Genomic DNA, 18,126 nt, shown 5'->3' on the forward strand with positions numbered 1-18,126 from the left:
CAAGCAGGCAAACATCTTTCTAGTCCTGGTTCAATAGCAAGCTTTTTTAAGTCTGTTCCTCTTTGAAACCCACAGAGTGAGTCATAGGGAAACATTTATGGAGACACCTCAATTTGTGTCCTAGATTCTTCTGGATCTAGGACCCCCTACCTCCCTTAATCTTCTTCCCTGATGGAAGTAAAGGAGCTGAGCTTACTGGGTCATACTTTTCCTTGAGGCACAAGGTTATAATGAGGGACATTTGCTGGGTCCTGAGAGGCATTAGAGGTAATTATTTCTTAAACTGTTCTGAAGATACTGTCATGTTCCACAAGGCTGGCTGAGGCTTAAGGATGGGCAGCTTTGAGGATAATGTGAAGCAGATGCTCAGGTGGTCAGAGCCATATTTCTTGACACCATTCAACCCCTCCTCCCCCACCAGCAACGCACACAGCAGTGTTCCCTGGGGGTGCTGAGGGGTTAGGAAGGAAGAGGGAAGCAATACTGGAGATAATATGGTATTTTTGACTATGTGCCTTTGGGTTAGTAACCTCTTCCTGGCTACATAATAGCCATCCATTGGATGAATATGTTTTTTACAGATCACCACAAATCTGAACTTTGTGTCTACCTCTGTACACCACTACCTTGAAGGAGAGGGAGATACAGGATTGAGATACTGGGGAGAGAAACAAGATACACATTTGTGAAATGATTGGAGAATAATTGCAGGAAGAACCTAATCAATTTTGGCATCATCAGGGACCGTTTATTCTGTAACTTGGCAGTCAAGTGAAGTTTGGAGGAGTGTGACATCTCCAAACTAAGGGAGTTTCCAGATGTTAGGGTTTTTGGCAGTTTCAGTTAAAGGTTAGTGATATAAGACTAAAGGACCATGTGAGGTCAGTGCTGATTAAATCCAGTCCAGAATTTAGAACTTGGGAATGTGAGCATGATGGGAAGGATTTTTATTTAACATTAGTTTCTGGGCATCCACTTAAATCTGGTTATGTCATATTGCTCCAGGTCATAGATTTATTAGCATATTCAATTCTGCAAACTGGTTTCTGAACTTCTTGCCCAGTGCATTTCCCATGGGACCAACCTGACTTGCCTCTTCTGTGTTTGAAGATCTTGCAGAAATATTAACTAAACTGAAAATTATTTTTGACTGTTTATGGCGACCTATGGGGGAAGAGTGATGGTGACAGTGTTGTTAGTGGGACCATATATCTGGAGCTCCCAATCTCCACATGCACTGAATTTAAACTGCCTCCTTTCTTTGCAGTAACCCTTCACTCTTCTAAGTGAGATGATCACCATGATTCTTTCCAATAATTCTCATAACTTCCCACATACTTTCTTCTTGGCTGGTATACCAGGACTGACTGCTGCCCACATTTGGATCTCACTTCCCTTTTGCTTCATGTTCTTCCTGGCAGTGACTGGAAATTGTGTTCTGCTTTTTCTTATCTGGACCGAGCGCAGGCTTTACTAGCCCATGTTTTTCTTTCTTGCCATGCTCTCCTTTGTTGACCTGGTTCTCTCCCTCTCCACTCTGCCTAAGATGCTGGCCATCTTCTGGTTTGGTGCTACAGCTATCAGCTCCCACTCCTGTCTTTCCCAGATGTTCTTCATCCATGCATTCTCTGCTATGGAGTCAGGAGTGCTGGTGATCACGGCCATGGACCATTTTGTGGCCATCTGTAACCCACTACATTATGCAACCATTCTTACCCCGGTTGTTGTTGCCAAGACTGGAGGCCTGGTGGTGCTGCGAGGTGTGGGGTTGACCATCTCCTTTCCAAGCTTGGCCCATTGGCTGCCTTACTGTGGCTCTCACATAATTGCCTATACCTACTGTGAGCATATGGCGGCAGTAAAGTTGGCCTGTGGGGCCACCACTGTGGATAACCTCTATGCCTTTGCTGTAGCAATCTTTCTTGGTGTGGGCAATGTAGGCTTTATTGTTTATTCCTAGGGACAGATTGTGAGGACTGTGATTCATTTTTCTTCACCTGAGGCACATGCTAAAGCAGACAGCACATGTGTGGCTCATGTCTGTGTCATCCTCTTCTTCTATGGACCAGGCTTTCTTTCTGTGGTCATGCAGCGCTTTGGCCTACCCACAGCCTCTGCTGCTAAGGTCATCCTTGCCAATCTCTACTTGCTCTTTCCCCCGGCACTAGACCCCATTGTCTATGGAGTCAAGACCAAGCAGATCTGGGAGCAGCTGTTTAAAGTGTTAAGGTCCAAGCAGATTGATCCCACCTGAGTATAGTTCTCATCAGCTGGATCTCAGGGCAAAGGTGGTCCTCCCCTGTGGGGTGGGAACGCCACAGCCCAGGTCCTTTACCTGGTAGGGACAGCCAAGAGAAATCAAATGAAGTTTTCTTGCGTGTTTGGAAGTTGGGAAATCTCTTCTGAGGTCTATATAGTGTTTAGGTATTGGGATGGAAAACAGAAGTGCTGGGGTATTTCAAGCAAGTAATTTTTTGAATACATCTTTCTTCTAAGAGTTTATGATTTACTTTTGTTGACCAGATAAATGCATCAGGGAATTAAGAAACAATGAGGACATCTGTGGACCTGGAACAAGTGACTTAGAAGATCAGGGAAAGATGAATTGGGTGCCTATTTGTACATATGAGAACATGGGCCACTTCCCACCATCATGACACTGACACATAGGCAGTCTGTGGGAGCTGATAGGCCTTCTCTATCAGTAAAACTTTGGCATCATAGAAATAAGGGTGGCAAACTATGGAAGTTCTTTAGAGTTTCAGGTTCATGAGAGAAATTCTTTAAAATACTCATGTTCCATCTGATTCTAGCAGTGCTTTAGTCTACATGCTTTCATCCTGTTTTTGAGATGGATGACCTTCTCTGACTCTATTATGTATTTTTAACCTCTGAGAGTAATGATAATTTTTCTTTCATTTCTTCATTTTTAGTCTCAAGTGCAGAGCCTTGAGTTAAAGTTTATTGCACACAATAATTATTGTTCTAAATATTGTTTATTTTGTCTTCATTTGTAATTCTTTTGGCCATTCTCTTCCAGTTCCTACTATTGGCACTCCCTTTTTAATGTGTTTCTTATATGTTCTTAAGTATTTACATATCCTTGCAATGTATGTAGTGTTGACTGAGTGCTTTGTATTCCTCATATACATAAGTTCCTCAAGTCCATGCTTCCTCCACACATGGGTAGTTTGGGATCTTCCTAATGGGAATGCACCTCCCTGTCTTTATCCAAGCTATTCCTACTCATGCTCTCTTTCTCTAAAATAAATAAATAAATCTTTAAAAACTGTATATATATATATATATGATTGGTTGAATGATCTCTGTCCCCCATCTCTACGAAATGATAAATTGCATTGTATCCTTAGCATAGTACCTGGCACATGATAGGCACTCAATAAATGTTTACTTAATAAATAAATTTTTTTTATTTTAATGGACTGTATCATTGCTAGCATATTTCCTCATCAGTCACATTGACTTATGCGTAGTTTGGATTAAATGAATACATAAATCTCAAATTGTGATAAAGGCACTCAATAACTTTTTATTGAAGAAATGAAATAAGTTGTCACAGAACTAACATTGCAGTAATAATCACTATTAACACTACTGTCTTTGCTGCTATCATTGTGATGAACCATACCTCAACTTTCAAATGTAATTCATTTTTTTAAATTATTATGTTATGTTAATCACCATACATTACATCATTAGTTTTTGATGTAGTGTTCCATGATTCATTGTTTGCGCATAACACCCAGTGCTCCATGCACAGCATGCCCTCTTTAATACCCATCACCAGGCTAACCCATCCCCCCACCCCCTCCCCTCTAGAACCCTCAGTTTGTTTCTCAGAGTCCATAGTCTCTCTTGGTTCGTCTCCCATTCCGATATCCCCCTCTTCATTCTTCCCCTCTTGCTTGCTGCTGCTGCTTTTTTTTTTTAACATAGAATGTATTACTTGTTTCAGAGGTATAGGTCTGTGATTCAACAGTCTTGCACAATTCACAGTGCTCACCATAGCACAAAGCCTCCCCAATGTCTGTCACCTAGCCACCCCATCCCTCCCCACCCCCCACCACTCCAGCAACCCTCAGTTTGTTTCCTAAGATTAAGAATTCCTCATATCAGTGAGGTCATATGATACATGATTTTCTCTGATTGACTTATTTCACTCAGCATAATACCCTCCAGTTCCATCCACATCGTTGCAAATGGCAAGATTTCATTCCCTTTGATAGCTGCATAATATTCCATTGTATATATATACCACCTCTTCTTTATCCATTCATCTGTTGATGGACATCTTGGCTCTTTCCACACTTGGGCTATTGTGGACATTGCTGCTATAAACATCAGGGTGCACATACCCCTTCAGGTCCCTACATTTGTATCTTTGTGGTAAATACCCAGTAGTGCAATTGCTGGATTGTATGGTAGCTCTATTTTCAACTGTTTGAGGAACCTCCATACTGTTTTCCAGAGTGGCTACACCAGCTTGCATTCCCACCAACAGTGTAGGAGGGTTCCCCTTTCTCTGCATCCCCACCAACATTTGTCATTTCCTGACTTGTTAATTTTAGCCATTCTGATTGGTGTGAGGTGATATATCATTGTGGTTTTAATTTGGATTTCCCTGATGCCGAGCGATGTTGAGCACTTTTTCATATGTCTGTTGGCCTTTTGGATGTCTTCCTTGGAAAAATGTCTGTTCATGTCTTCTGCCCATTTCTTGATTGGATCATTTGTTCTTTGGGTGTTGAGTTTAAGAAGTTGTTTATAGATTTTGGATACTAGCCCTTTATCTGATATGTCATTTGCAAATATCTTCTCCCATTCTGTCAGCTGTCTTTTGGTTTTGTTGACTGTTTCTTTGCTGTGCGAAAGCTTTTTATCTTGATGAGGTCCCAATAGTTCATTTTTGCCCTTGTTTCCCTTGCCTTTGGCGATGTTTCTAGGAAGAAGTTGCTGTGGCTGAGGTCCAAGAGGTTGCTGCTTTTGTTCTCTGTTAGGATTTTGATGGACTCCTGTCTCACATTGAGGTCTTTCAACCATTTGGAGTCTATTTTTGTGTGTGGTGTAAGGAAATGGTCCAGTCTCATTCTTCTGCACGTGGCTGTCCAATTTTTGCAACACCATTTGTTGAAGAGACTGTCTCTTTTCCATTGGACATTCTTTCCTGCTTTGTCAAAGATGAGTTGACCATAGAGTTGAGGGTCCATTTCTGGGCTCTCTATTCTGTTCCATTGATCTATGTGTCTGTTTTTGTGCCAGTACCATACTGTCTTGATGATGGCAGCTTTGTAATACAGCTTGAAGTCCAGAATTGTGACACCGCCAGCTTTGCTTTTCTTTTTCAACATCCCTCTGGCTATTTGGGGTCTTTTCTGGTTCCATACAAATTTTAGGATGATTTATTCCATTTCTTTGAAAAAAGTGGATGGTATTTTGATGGGGATTGCATTGAATGTGTAGATTGCTCTAGGTAGCATCGACATCTTCACAATATTTATTCTTCCAATCCATGGGCATGAACGTTTTTCCATTTCTTTGTGTCTTCCTCAATTTCTTTCATGAGTATTTTATAGTTTTCTGAGTGAAGATTCTTTGACTCTTGTTCAATTTATTCCTAGGTATCTTATGGTTGTGGGTGCAATTGTAAATGGGATCGACTCCTTAATTTCTCTCTCTTCTGTCTTGTTGTTGATGTATAGGAATGCCACTGATATCTGTGCATTGCCTTTATATCCTGCCACTTGACTGAATTCCTGTATGAGTTCTAGCAGTTTTGGGGTGGAGTCTTTTGGGTTTTCCACATACAGTATCATATCATCTGCAAAGAGTGAGAATTTGACTTCTTCTTTGCCGATTTGGATGCCTTTGATTTCTTTTTGTTGTCTGATTGCTGTGGCTAGCACTTCTAGTACTATGTAGTATAGCAGTGGTGATAGTGGACATCCCTGCCGTGTTCCTGACCTTAGGGGGAAAGCTCTCAGTTTTTCCCCAATGAGATGATATTCACTGTGGGTTTTTCATATATGGCTTTTATGATATTGAAGTATGCAGCCTCTATCCCTATACTCTGATCAAGAAAGGATGCTGTACTTTGTCAAATGCTTTTTCTGCATCTATTGAGAGGATCATGTGGTTCTTGTTCTCTCTTTTGTTAATGTATTGTATCACATTGAATGATTTGCGGATGTTGAACCAACCTTGTAGCCCAGGGATAAATACCACTTGGTCGTGGTTATTAATCCTTTTAATGTATTGTTGGATCCTATTGGCTAATATTTTGGTGAGAATTTTTGCATCCATGTGCATCAGGGATGTTGATCTGTAATTCTCCTTTTTGATGGGGTCTTTGTCTGGCTTGGGGATCAAGGTAACGGTGGCCTCATAAAAGGAGTTTGGAAGTTTTCCTTCCATTTCTATTTTTTGGAACAGTTTCAGGAGAATAGGTATTAATTCTTCTTTAAATGTTTGGTAGAATTCCCCTGGGAAGCCATCTGGCCCTGGGCTCTTGTTTGTTGGGAGATTTTTGATGACTGCTTCAATTTCCTTAGTGGTTATAGGTCTGTTCAGGTTTTCTATTTCTTCTTGGTTCAATTTTGGTAGTTGATACATCTCTAGGAATGTATCTATTTCTTCCAGATTGTCTAATTTGCTGGCATAAAGTTGCTCATAATATGCTCTTATAATTGTTTATATTTCTTTGGTGTTGGTTGGGATCTCTCCTCTTTCATTCATGATTTTTTTTTTTTTATTTTGGTCCTTTCTCTTTTCTTTTTGATAAGTCTGACCAGGGGTTTATCAATCTTGTTAATTCTTTCAAAGAACCAGCTCCTAGTTTCGTTGATCTGTTCTACTGTTCTTTTGGTTTCTAGTTCATTGATTTCTGCTCTGATCTTTATTATTTCTCTTCTCCTGCTGGGTTTAAGGTTTATTTGCTGTTCTCTCTCCAGCTCCTTTAGGTGTAGGGTTAGGTTGTGTATTTGTGACCTTTCTTGTTTCTTGAGAAAGGCTTGTATCGCTATATACTTTCCTCTGAGGGCTGCCTTTGCTGTATCCCAAAGATTTTGAATAGTTGTGTTTTCATTTTCATTTGTTGCCATGAATTGTTTAATTTTTCTTTAAGTTCTTGGTTGACCCATTCATTCTTTAGTAGGATGCTCTTTAGCCTTCATGTATTTGAGTTCTTTCCGACTTTCCTCTTGTGATTGAGTTCTAGTTTCAGAGCATTGTGGTCTGAAAATATGCAGGGAATGATCCTAATCTTTTGGTACCGATTGAGACCTGACTTGTGACCTAGGATATGATCAATTCTGGAGAATGTTCCATGGGCACTAGAGAAGAATGTGTATTCTGTTGCTTTGGGATAGAATGTTCTGAATATATCTGTGAAGTCCATTTGGTCTAGTGTGTCATTTAAAATCTTTATTTCCTTGTTGATCTTTTGCTTAGATGATCTGTCCATCTCAGTGAGGATGCTGTTAAAGTTCCCTACTATTATTGTATTGTCGTTGATGTGATTCTTTGCTTTTGTTATTAACTGGCTTATATAATTGGCTGCTCCCATGTTCGGGGCATAGATATTTACAATGGTTAGATCTTCTTGTTGGATAGACACTTTAAGTAGGATATAGTGTCCTTCCTCATCTCTTATTATAGTCTTTGGTTTAAAATCTAATTTGTCTGATATAAGGATTTCCATCCCAACTTTCTTTTGGTGTCCATTAGCATGGTAAATGATTTTCCGCCCCCTCACCTTCAATCTGGGGGTGTCTTTGGGTCTAAAATGAGTCTCTTGCAGACAGCCTATCGATGGGTCTTGTTTTTATCCAATCTGATAGCCTGTGTCTTTTGATTGGGGCATGTAGCCCATTTACATTCAGGGTAACTTGAAAGATATGAATTTAGTGCCATTGTATTGCCTGTAGGTGACTGGTACTGTATATTGTCTGTGTTCCTTTCTGGTATTTTGCTTTTAGGTTCTCTCTTTGCTTAGAGGACCCCTTCAATATTTCTTGTAGGGCTGGTTTCATGTTTGCAAATTCCTTTAGTTTTTGTTTGTCCTGGAAGCTTTTTCTCTCTCCTTCTATTTTCAGTGACAGCCTAGCTGGATATAGTATTCTTGGCTGCAGATTTTTCTCGTTTAGTGCTCTGAAGATATCATGCCAGTGCTTTCTGTTCTGCCAGGTATCTGTGGATAGGTGTGTTGCCAATCTAATGTTTCTACTATTGTAGGTTACAGACCTCTTGTCCTGAGCTGCTTTCAGTATTTTCTCTTCATCTCTGAGACTTGTAAGTTCTACTATTAGATGTTGGTGTGTTGACCTATTTTTATTGATTTTGAGGGGGATTCTCTGTGCCTCCTGGATTTTGATACCTATTTCCTTCCCCAAATTAGGGAAGTTCTCTGCTGTAATTTGCTCCAATATACCTTCTGCCCCCCCCCCTCTCTCTTCTTCTTTTGGGATCCTAATTATTCTAATGTTGTTTCACTTTATGGTATCACTTACCTCTCGAATTCTCCCCTCGTGATCCAGTAGTTGTTTATGTCCTTTTTTCTCAGCTTCTTTACTTTCCATCATTTGTTCTTCTGTATCTCTAATTCTCTCTTCTGCCTCATTTATCCTAGCAGTTTCAGCCTCCATTTTTGATTGCACCTCATTAATAGCCTTTTTGATTTCGACTTGGTTAGATTTTAGTTCTTTTATTTCTCCAGAAAGGGTTTCTCTAATAACTTCCATGCTTTTTTCAAGCCCAGCTAGTATCTTTAAAATCATCATTCCAAACTCTAGTTCCAATATCTTACTAATGTCCATATTGATTAGGTCCCTGGCAGTCAGTACTGCCTCTTGTTCTGTTTGTTGAGGTGATTTTTTCTTCTTGTCATTTTGTCTTCCAGAAAGCGGTTGCTTTTCTGTTCAGAGAGTTCTTGCTATTCTTTTCTTCGATCTCCTGTTGAGTTCATAGGTGTTCAGAATGGTTTGATCCCTATCCAGCTGAATTCCTGGGACCAGAAGAAATCCAGGTCTCCTACTCCTTTGCCATCTTGCTCCTCCCCCCCAGTTCTGTCCTGTAATTTCATTTAAAAAAAAATTGAACTGGTGATATTTTGGACACTGTGCAGATGCACTGGAGAATGTGAGTACTCTTATAAGGCAATCTCACTGCTGTGTATAAACATAGAAGAAGCAGAAAAATGGGATTTGTCTTTCTCTTTCTCTTCATTTACTCTTCTTTTCTTCATTATTTTCTTCCTCATCCTGAGTATTTTCCAGGCTTTCAGTGTGATGATGAAATGAACTTGAAAATATAGAAACTATGATAGAATGTGATAGTGCTGTGGTGGATGTTGGTTCCAAGTCACTGAGACTAATTCTCCATGGGAGGTAAGGGACAAGAAAGGGACATGGTTGGATTAGGTTAAAGAATTGCTATGAATGACAATGGTTTAGAAGATTATGAGCCTATGTTGTCAAGAGGGTAGATGTAGGGTTAGGGCTAAACTTACGATCCCTAATGGGAGTCTACTTCAGTCTTTCTCTTAAGTGGCTTCTGCTCTATGCCATGCTCAATGATCCCATGTTTCCTTTGTTAAATATTAATCTTTGATATTATTAGTAAGAAGATAGCACAGCAGCATTATTCACAGTAGCTAAAAGGTGAAGACAACCCATGTGTCCATCAGGTAATGAATGGATTAACAAAAATGTAGTGTACACATATTAGTATTCAGCCTTAAAAGAAATGAAATTCTGACACATGCTATGCATGGACGAACCTTAAACATTATGCTAAGTGAAATAAGCTGGACACAAAATGACAAATAGTCTATGATTCTTCTTATATGAAGTACCTAGAATAGGCAAATTCATAAGAGACATAAGTAGCACAGAGATTGCTAGGGCTTAGAGGAGAGAGAGAGGGATGGGAATTATTGTTTAATAGGCACAGAGCTTCTATTTGGGATTTGGGAAAATTCTGGAAATAGATATTGGTGATGGCTGCACAACATTGTGAATGTACCTAATGCCACTGAATTATACTTAAAAATGGTTAAAATGATAAGTATTATGTTAAATATATTTTACCACAATAAAAAATGACAACAACAAAAACACCCCCAAGAAGATAGCTCTTCAAAGAAAAGGCAAAAAGTGGAGACCACCCTCTTCTCCTATCTCTGCTCCATAGCTTGGAGTGGAGGAAAGGGCTACTGGAGATGCACAGTAGCTATAGGATTGCAGAGGAAGATTCCTTAGTGGGAGGATGAGTGACATTTACTATCAATGGGTGTAGAGTTCTTTATGTGCTTTAGTTAAACTTGTTTTAAGCAATCTTAGTCTGAATATGCTGTACTAATGTAAAAAATGTTTTATTTATTTATTTATTTGAGAGAGAGAGAGAGAGAGAGCACAAGCAGGGGGAGAAGCAGATTCCAGGGTTTGATCCTAGGACCCTGGGATCATGACTTGAGCCAAAGGCAGATGCTTAACTGACTGAGCCACCCAGGTGCCCCTAGTGTAAAATCTTGATGATATGAGCATCTCCTGTTGTTCAGCTCTTACTCCATGGTACCTTGAGCCCTTGAGAAAAAAAACCTTTGCACATAGACTCTCGTTTAATGTCTACAAAATGTATATGAAGCTGGTACTCTCATTATATCCATTTTTTTTCCCTGACAAAAATGTTATACTTCCTACTAAGTGGGGACCATTCATTTTCTCAACTTCTCATACCTCTGGTTTGGTAGTGAGTTCACTGTTGTTGTTCCCCAAAGCAATTTTCAGGGTTTTTTTTCCCCTGGAAAAACAGACCAGCAAACAAGTAAGCATGGACTGGTGCTTTGCTGTTCGTATCATTCATGAAAATCATTCTCTACTACTCCCAGTTACTGGTATCTCTCCTTGTTGCTATTCTTCATTAAATGATGACTAAGTGGATGTGTTCTCTATTTTTTGCCCCCCCCCATTATCCTGGTACAAGACTTCAGGATTTATGCAAATAACCCATTGAACACTCTGTGTTTTCATATTCTTGATTTCTTTCTCCCAAGATCCCTATCTCATTTACCCATTCCCATGACATATCCTTGAACCTCTCTGGAGATCACTGTGTTTGTCTCCAACACATCTCCCGGCATCTGTGCTTCACCTCTTACGCATACTCCTAGCATATTTGATAATTAGATTCTGCTCATGTCTCAGTCTTCTGCTTAAAATCTTCATGATTTCCACTTCCCACTGTCCTTTAACATGACCTAAAACATCTCCTATGGTTCCTGCTTATACACCAGGCTTAGTTCCTGAGTACTACATCCCCAAATTTCATGATTCTTTCAAGTCATTGGCAATACCAAGCTCCCTTCCCTCTTGCCTCAGGGTTTTTGTATCCTCAGCCTACCCCCACAGCTCCTTTCACTCTTAACCCATTCTTCTGGTCACTAACTTGAATTAGGGGGGCTTTCCTGCATTCTCCAGAATGAGAAGTTTCTCTTATTACATGCTTGACATCCTGTAGTTTTAATTTATAGTACCCATAACCGTTATTAGGTGTCTGTGCTCACATGATCACCATCCCATGAGCCATGATGACAAAGATTGTTTATCATATTGCTTGTTTTGTTTAACATCTAGTAGAGTATAAGGATTTGGTGGATATTTAATGCCTACTGAATGAATGAATGAATGAATGAATGAATGAATAAATGAGGCTTCTCACCAACTATGAATGAAATACTTGTTGCCTGGATAAATGAAAAGACTGTGCAATTGAACATCATTCCAAAGGAGAATGTGGCCACTGGGGTGGACTGTAGCTGCTTTAGCAGAGATGTGGCTTAGGGAGGGGTCTCTTTGGTAATGGGGAGATACGATAGAGGAGGTCTTAGCCATCTCAATGGGAACTTGCTTGGATGGACTGTCTGAGAATCAGTATCTATCCCCTACTTGTTATGGTATTGGAGTTGATATCCATGGGCCTATTGCAATTTCTCAGAAGAGAAGCAGAATGCTTAATTCACTTGAGAGAGGTGGTATTTGTCTTAGATTGGATCCTCTAGAAACAGATACTGAGGCAAAGATTTGCATGCAGGAAGCTTATTGTGAAATATACTTGGGAATGACACCTGTCAGGGAGTGAGGGAAGCAGGATGGAAAAGAGGAAGAAGTTAAACTATGATCTAGTTACCCCAAATGCCTGAGCTGCTTCCATGGGGGTGCTCTTGAGCTGAGATGGTCCTTCAATGTTGTTTCAAAAGAGAAAGGTTCAGGTCTTTGTATTTGTACTTAATGCGTCATTGGGTGAGAGCTTCACTCAGAAAGGAACACTAATCATGGGTGAGTCCACTATCTTTGTCCAAGGGAGATGACTCAATAAAGAGCTTTTAGCAGCCAACACTCTCAGCAGATGGAGGAATGAACAAGTCTCACCACAGAGTCCACTGAAGAATTTATTGCTCTGAGTTTGACCTGTGAGAATGAGAAATCTGTGCTTACAGAGAAATATGAGCTTTCCTAGCTCACTGAGCATGCAGCTTCCTATGACAGCCATCAAGGTAGACAGGCTTAGAGGTGATGACCAACACTGGACAGACATGAACCACCTGGTCAGGTGCAGGTGCCACTTCCTGCTCTGCCTCTCTGCCTAACCAGCTATCCCTGGGGGAGTGGACTTAGCTCTGTGGGCCTCCAGCCAATCTGGATGCTAACTTTAGCCCTGTCCAAAGGTGTCTGTGTGTCCTCTGGGACCTGCCAGTTGGTAATAACATCTTGCCTGCTCAGTCACTGGACCTACCTTCGGGAAGTATCAAGAATGGACTTATCTTTCATGGTAGGATTACAAAACTGGGTATAAATTTGTGCATTATTTATAGAATAACCTATATATCAGGACTTTATACATGTCATTTAATTAATATTTATAATAAATCAGTAAGATTTATATTATTTGCTCTACTATCAGGTGAGGCAATCTATACTCAGAGAGTTTAAGTATCCCACCATGGTTTCATTTGTTGAACATGAAGGGGACAGAATTTAAGCATAGTTGTCTGCCTACAAAGCTTATGTTTATCCCCTGTACTGTGAAGCCTCTACCAGCTAGTTTATAATTATGAAGTTTAATAAGAAATTATGAACTTTACTTGAGACAAACCATTAAGGCACTGAAAGGATTTCTATAATTAGATAAAACAGAAATTGTGGATGAACAAAAAAGATCACAAAATAAAGTGCCCTTAACATGATTAGTGTTGTAGAACAGCTAATGAGTCCTTCTAAGAGACTTAAAGAGGAGGAAGAAAGAATACACAAAAGGCATATGTAAAATAAGTTGCTGCACTCATATAATTACAAGAATATTGGAATAGTTCAAGCAAGACATATATGTGGAAATTTGTTAAGTATAAGTCAAAGTAATACAAAAGATAGCCTTTGAAAGCCTTGTTTGCTAGTCTTGAATGTGTAATTTTATTCCATGGATTAAACGGACTAACAGATTTTAATTTTAGAAGTGACATGATGACGTGAATTTTAGATGTATTTTATAATCCTCTGCCTTAAGAATGCACAGTGGTTAGGAAGGGGTTAATGGCAAAGCCAGAAAGATCTAAGGAAATAATCCAGGTGATAGAAGTTAGGAGTGTGCACTAGGCAGTGACACTGGGGGGGTGAAAAGGATGAGCGGGTCAAAAGGGGTTAAACGGCAGTCAACCAGAACTGGTGACAAGTAAAAGGGAGGAGAGATAAGAATGAGTAAGGATCATTTCAAATTTCTACATTTGGTTGGATAGGTACAAATTGTGATTTAACTCAAAAAAAATATGAGCATGAAGGAGGTAGAGTGGATTTGGGAAGAATGGGCAAGTTAATTCAGCCTTGAATTCACCGAGCATTGGTATAGATATTTAGGTATAGATAAATGCAAAATGGATCTGGGTTTCAGAAAGGTATTTAACTCAGAAACCTAGATTGGAAGAAATTAAAGTGTATAATTGGTTACAATATTAATAAATGGATGAAATCAATCAGAGATAATGTACAGAACAGGGAAGGGAGGAGAGAATGGGACCCTGGAATCAACAACATATAAGGGAGCGGTAGATGGAGGAAGTGGTGGGATGGGAGACATAGGAGGAGTAACTGTAGGCTGCTGTGCTTTGGAAACTGAGGGAGAATACTTTAAAAGAGATCAGATTGGTTTACAGTGAGGGGATACAGAGGATCCTTTCAAGTGGACATTCCAAGCGAGAAGTAATTGAAGGGTAGAGTTTAACATCTCTCTAAAAGCAGCATGTTTACTCTTATCTGTAAATGAAACTAGACCTGTTGCAATTCAGACATGTGGATGTCTAACCTTAAAGACATTATCTCAAGAAAAGGGGCTTCTTTGTATCTCACTTTATTTGCTTGTGTTTCACTTTCAGCTTCTTTCTTCTCATGAAGATGGTAGCCAGATCTAGACACTGGGATAACCCACCAGGAATGGAGAGATCATGATTTTGGTTTCTTTTCTCTCTTCTGTGTGCAAGACATTGACGATGGCCCTTAGTAATTCTAGCTGGAGGCCACTCCATCCTTCTTTTTTCCTGATGGGCATCCCGGGTTTGGAGGAAAGCCAGCACTGGATAGCATTGCCACTGTGTGTCCTTTATCTCCTTGCTGTAATGGGCAATGTCAGCATCATTTTCATCATCTGGACTGACCCATCCTTGCACCAGCCTATGTACCTCTTTCTGGCCATGCTATCTGGCATTGACCTGGTGCTGGCCTCCTCCACTGCGCCTAAAACCCTTGCAGTGCTCCTGGTTCATGCCCATGAGATTGGGTACACTGTCTGCCTGATCCAGATGTTCTTCATCCATGCTTTCTCTTCCATGGAGTCAGGTGTACTTGTGGCCACGGCTCTGGATCGCTATGTAGCCATTTGTCACCCTCTGCGCCATTCTACCACCTTGCATCTGGGGATCACAGGACGCACTGGGATGGCAGTGCTGGTACGGGGGTTGGTCCTTCTCCTCCCCTTCCCTATCCTGTTGCAGAGACTCATCTTCTGCCAGGCCACCATCATAGGCCATGCCCATTGTGAATGCATGGCTGTGGTAAAACTTGCCTGCTCGGAAACCACACTGAACCGAGCTTATGGGTTGGCAGTGGCCCTGCTTGTGGTTGGGCTAGATGTTGTGGCCATTGGTATTTCCTATGCCCTCATCCTCCAGACTGTGTTCAAGGTACCAGGGGGTGAGGCCCGACTTAAGGCCTTTAGCACATGTGGGTCTCATATTTGTGTCATCCTGATCTTCTATGTTCCTGGAATGTTCTCCTTCCTCACTCATCGCTTTGGCCACCATGTACCCCATCACGTTCTTGTTCTTCTGGCCACCCTCTACCTCCTTGTGCCACCTGCACTCAGTCCTCTTGTCTATGGGGTGAAGACCCGGCAGATCCGCCAGTGAGTACTTAGGGTTGTCTCCCTAGAAGGATAGATCTGAACACATCCCAGTTATTTTCTTCTGGGGCTCCTGCCAAATGTACTGCCAGGAGGCCCAGGCTAGTCTAGGCTATGTGGATAGAGACCATTCCACAGTGAGGAGTCCTTCCATTCCTGCTAGTCTCATGGCAAAGAATATGCCTGGGAAATTGGCTTCATCAGTGAATGGGTTACTTAGATAGCAGGATTTGTGATTATTTTTACCATCCTTTTTTTCCTCTTGATCCCAGTATTTCTCTACTCCTTGTGATATGGGACTTGGAGATAAGATCAATAGATGATACCTCTGGATATGCCATTTTTTTCCTGCCTTCACCCAATGACTGTGGATCATCACCTAGTAAAGGAGTGGGAAGTCCCAACCTTTGCATGGTTTTAGTTTTAGAGTGTCTTCAAACCTTTAAAATTCCATGAGCTCTAGGTCTCTGGGCTCCCTTGTAGTAAGAGAATGTCTCTCAAAGCATTTGAGATGTCCACTATGTGAGAAAACACCTTTTATTACAATATGGGTGTTACTCATGTATTTAAAATAGACCTAAGTGGGGCGGGTAATGTAATAGGCTCTAGGAACAATATGTTATGATTCTTATTTTCAAAATATAAATTTATATGTATATAGTGGATTTCTTTTTTAAAAAGGTCTATTTGGATTTTGGATTTATTATATTTTAATTTATTTATGTGTTTTGCTTAGGATAAAGAGGGAATAAGACCCAATATTGAATATATGTATGTTTTTAAGTATTAATTTAACAAAACAAAAAAGTAACCATGTAATTGTTATGATCTAATAAGCATAATATTTGCCAGTCTGGTGTTGGTAAGTTTTTATTGAATTTATAAATTATTATTATATTTATTAATAAATATAGAACTAGTTATGCCACTTGAAAAAAGAATTTCTCTTTCTGAAATGTGGATATGGGGAGTGATGTCAATTAGATTCTCCCCATTTCTAGTAACATGAACTGGGTAAAGCTTACAAGAGGATTGTCGCAATTGGTATATTGCATCCTGTTTGTTGGATGTTGCCCTAAAATCCTAAGAAGTAGTACATTTTGTTCAGCCCTAGAAGAAGAAAGTCACCGCTGCCTTGTGGTAGGGTGCTCTGGTGTTGAGAGGGTCCTAACCACTCAACAGTGGTTAAAAGGGGAGAATGGATGGGTTAGTGTTCCAGTTTCTTCTTTCTTGGTAAATTTTTCTCCTAATAAATAATTTTCAGGTACAGAGTCAGTACGAAGACTTCAGTTTGGTTGGCACACATGGGTGAATTAGGGAGGAGTCATATGAGTTCTTATTGCAGGAGCAATTATACATTCTCATCACCTTTGTTGTAGGCCTAGGACTTGAACTCTGGTGAGTTGTCTGGGGGAGGCCCAGGTTGTGGTGTATGTTGTATCACATCCATGGGAAAACTGTCTTGGCCCTGGAGGTACTTAGTTTAGGTAGGTTATTCAAAGTAGCGTTTTGTTCTCTTCTCCCATTTATACCACTTGCTGATGCTTGGGATGTGGGTATGATGGTGGCATCTGAAGACCTTCCTTGGATCACAAGATGGAAGTGTGTGCTGAAGCTGATGGAGCAACACTGTAGAAGAGCCTGTGTCCGGGAAACTGTCTGGGCCACCAACCTTGACGTAAACCTGGGACAGAAGCTTGTATCTGGGTTAAGCCACTATGTTTTGGGGGAATCTTTTTACAGCTGACTAACCTATAGCCTAAGGAGTAGATGTTTTTCATCTCAGATCATCCAGGTGGGATATGTCTTCTGCCTGAAGGATGTCTTTTAGAATTTCCTTTTGAAAAGGTTTTCAGTTCTTGTTTGTCTAAAAATCTGTTTATTTTACTCTCATTCAAATTTACTGTCAGAAAATGTTTATGTCATTTTCTTACTGTTTTATTTTCTACTGGGGCTATAGTTATCCCCATATATCCCCTGTTTCATTCCTAGCAGTGTTTATTTGTGCCTTCCCTGATTTCCTTGCTTATCCATGTTAAACATTTATCAATAGTATGAAAATATTTAAATGTTTAAACTTAAATCCATTTCACTTAATGTTAGCATTGGCTTTTTAGCTTTAACTTTTCTTGTCACATTTTGCACAGAGAGGACTGTACTGACCCAGCTGCTCTGGCAATACAAGAACAATTCCCTCATCAATTCACTAAAGGATTGCTTTCAATTTCTGTCATCAGTTCTTATGATTCTAAACTTGGATTATTTCTGAAACTCTTAATAAGAACATTTCTTATATCTGCATCAAGCTTTAACTTTCCCCAGCCCTTTCCCTAACTTATAGTTCTACCCTCCACACATACATACCTACATCAGTTTATAGATTTCCTCATTCTGGTTTTTCTATAAAGCCAATGCAGTCGATTTATAAATTCCAGAAGTATTGGAAGTATACAACCCAATCCTAGAACATTTCCCCATATTCTAGAAATTTTACTGAATTATTATTTTTATATCTCTTTAGTCATTAGATTTCAAACTATATTACAAAGCTAATAGTTTTGTAATAGTGATAATAATAGTTATCAGAGTAAACAAAACAATATGGTATTAGCATAAAAGCTGACACACAGATCAGTGGACCCGAATAGAGTCTTCAGAAATAAACTC

At 40.0% G+C, this 18,126-nt stretch overlaps 1 protein-coding gene and 1 pseudogene across 1 annotated transcript; both read left to right on the plus strand.

Annotated features, from left to right (window-relative positions):
- Positions 1 to 1,300: 1,300 nt before the first annotated feature.
- Positions 1,301 to 2,254, plus strand: LOC114219264 (olfactory receptor 52K1-like; annotated as a pseudogene).
- A 12,252-nt stretch (positions 2,255 to 14,506) lies between these two features.
- Positions 14,507 to 15,466, plus strand: LOC114219248 (olfactory receptor 52L1-like). Its single transcript, XM_028116743.2, has one exon. The coding sequence runs from the start codon at positions 14,507 to 14,509 to the stop codon at positions 15,464 to 15,466; it is 960 nt and encodes a 319-aa protein (XP_027972544.2).
- The last annotated feature ends 2,660 nt before the right edge of the window (positions 15,467 to 18,126 follow it).

Source organism: Eumetopias jubatus, unplaced genomic scaffold (assembly GCF_037043125.1).
Source record: "Eumetopias jubatus isolate StellerSeaLion01/CBP00866 unplaced genomic scaffold, mEumJub1_p1.0 scaffold_13, whole genome shotgun sequence".
NCBI lineage: Eukaryota > Metazoa > Chordata > Mammalia > Carnivora > Otariidae > Eumetopias > Eumetopias jubatus.

Coding starts and splice junctions, on each gene's coding strand:
- LOC114219248 (XM_028116743.2), top strand. CDS start 14,507: ATGATTTTGGTTTCTTTTCTCTCTTCTGTGTGCAAGACATTGACGATG.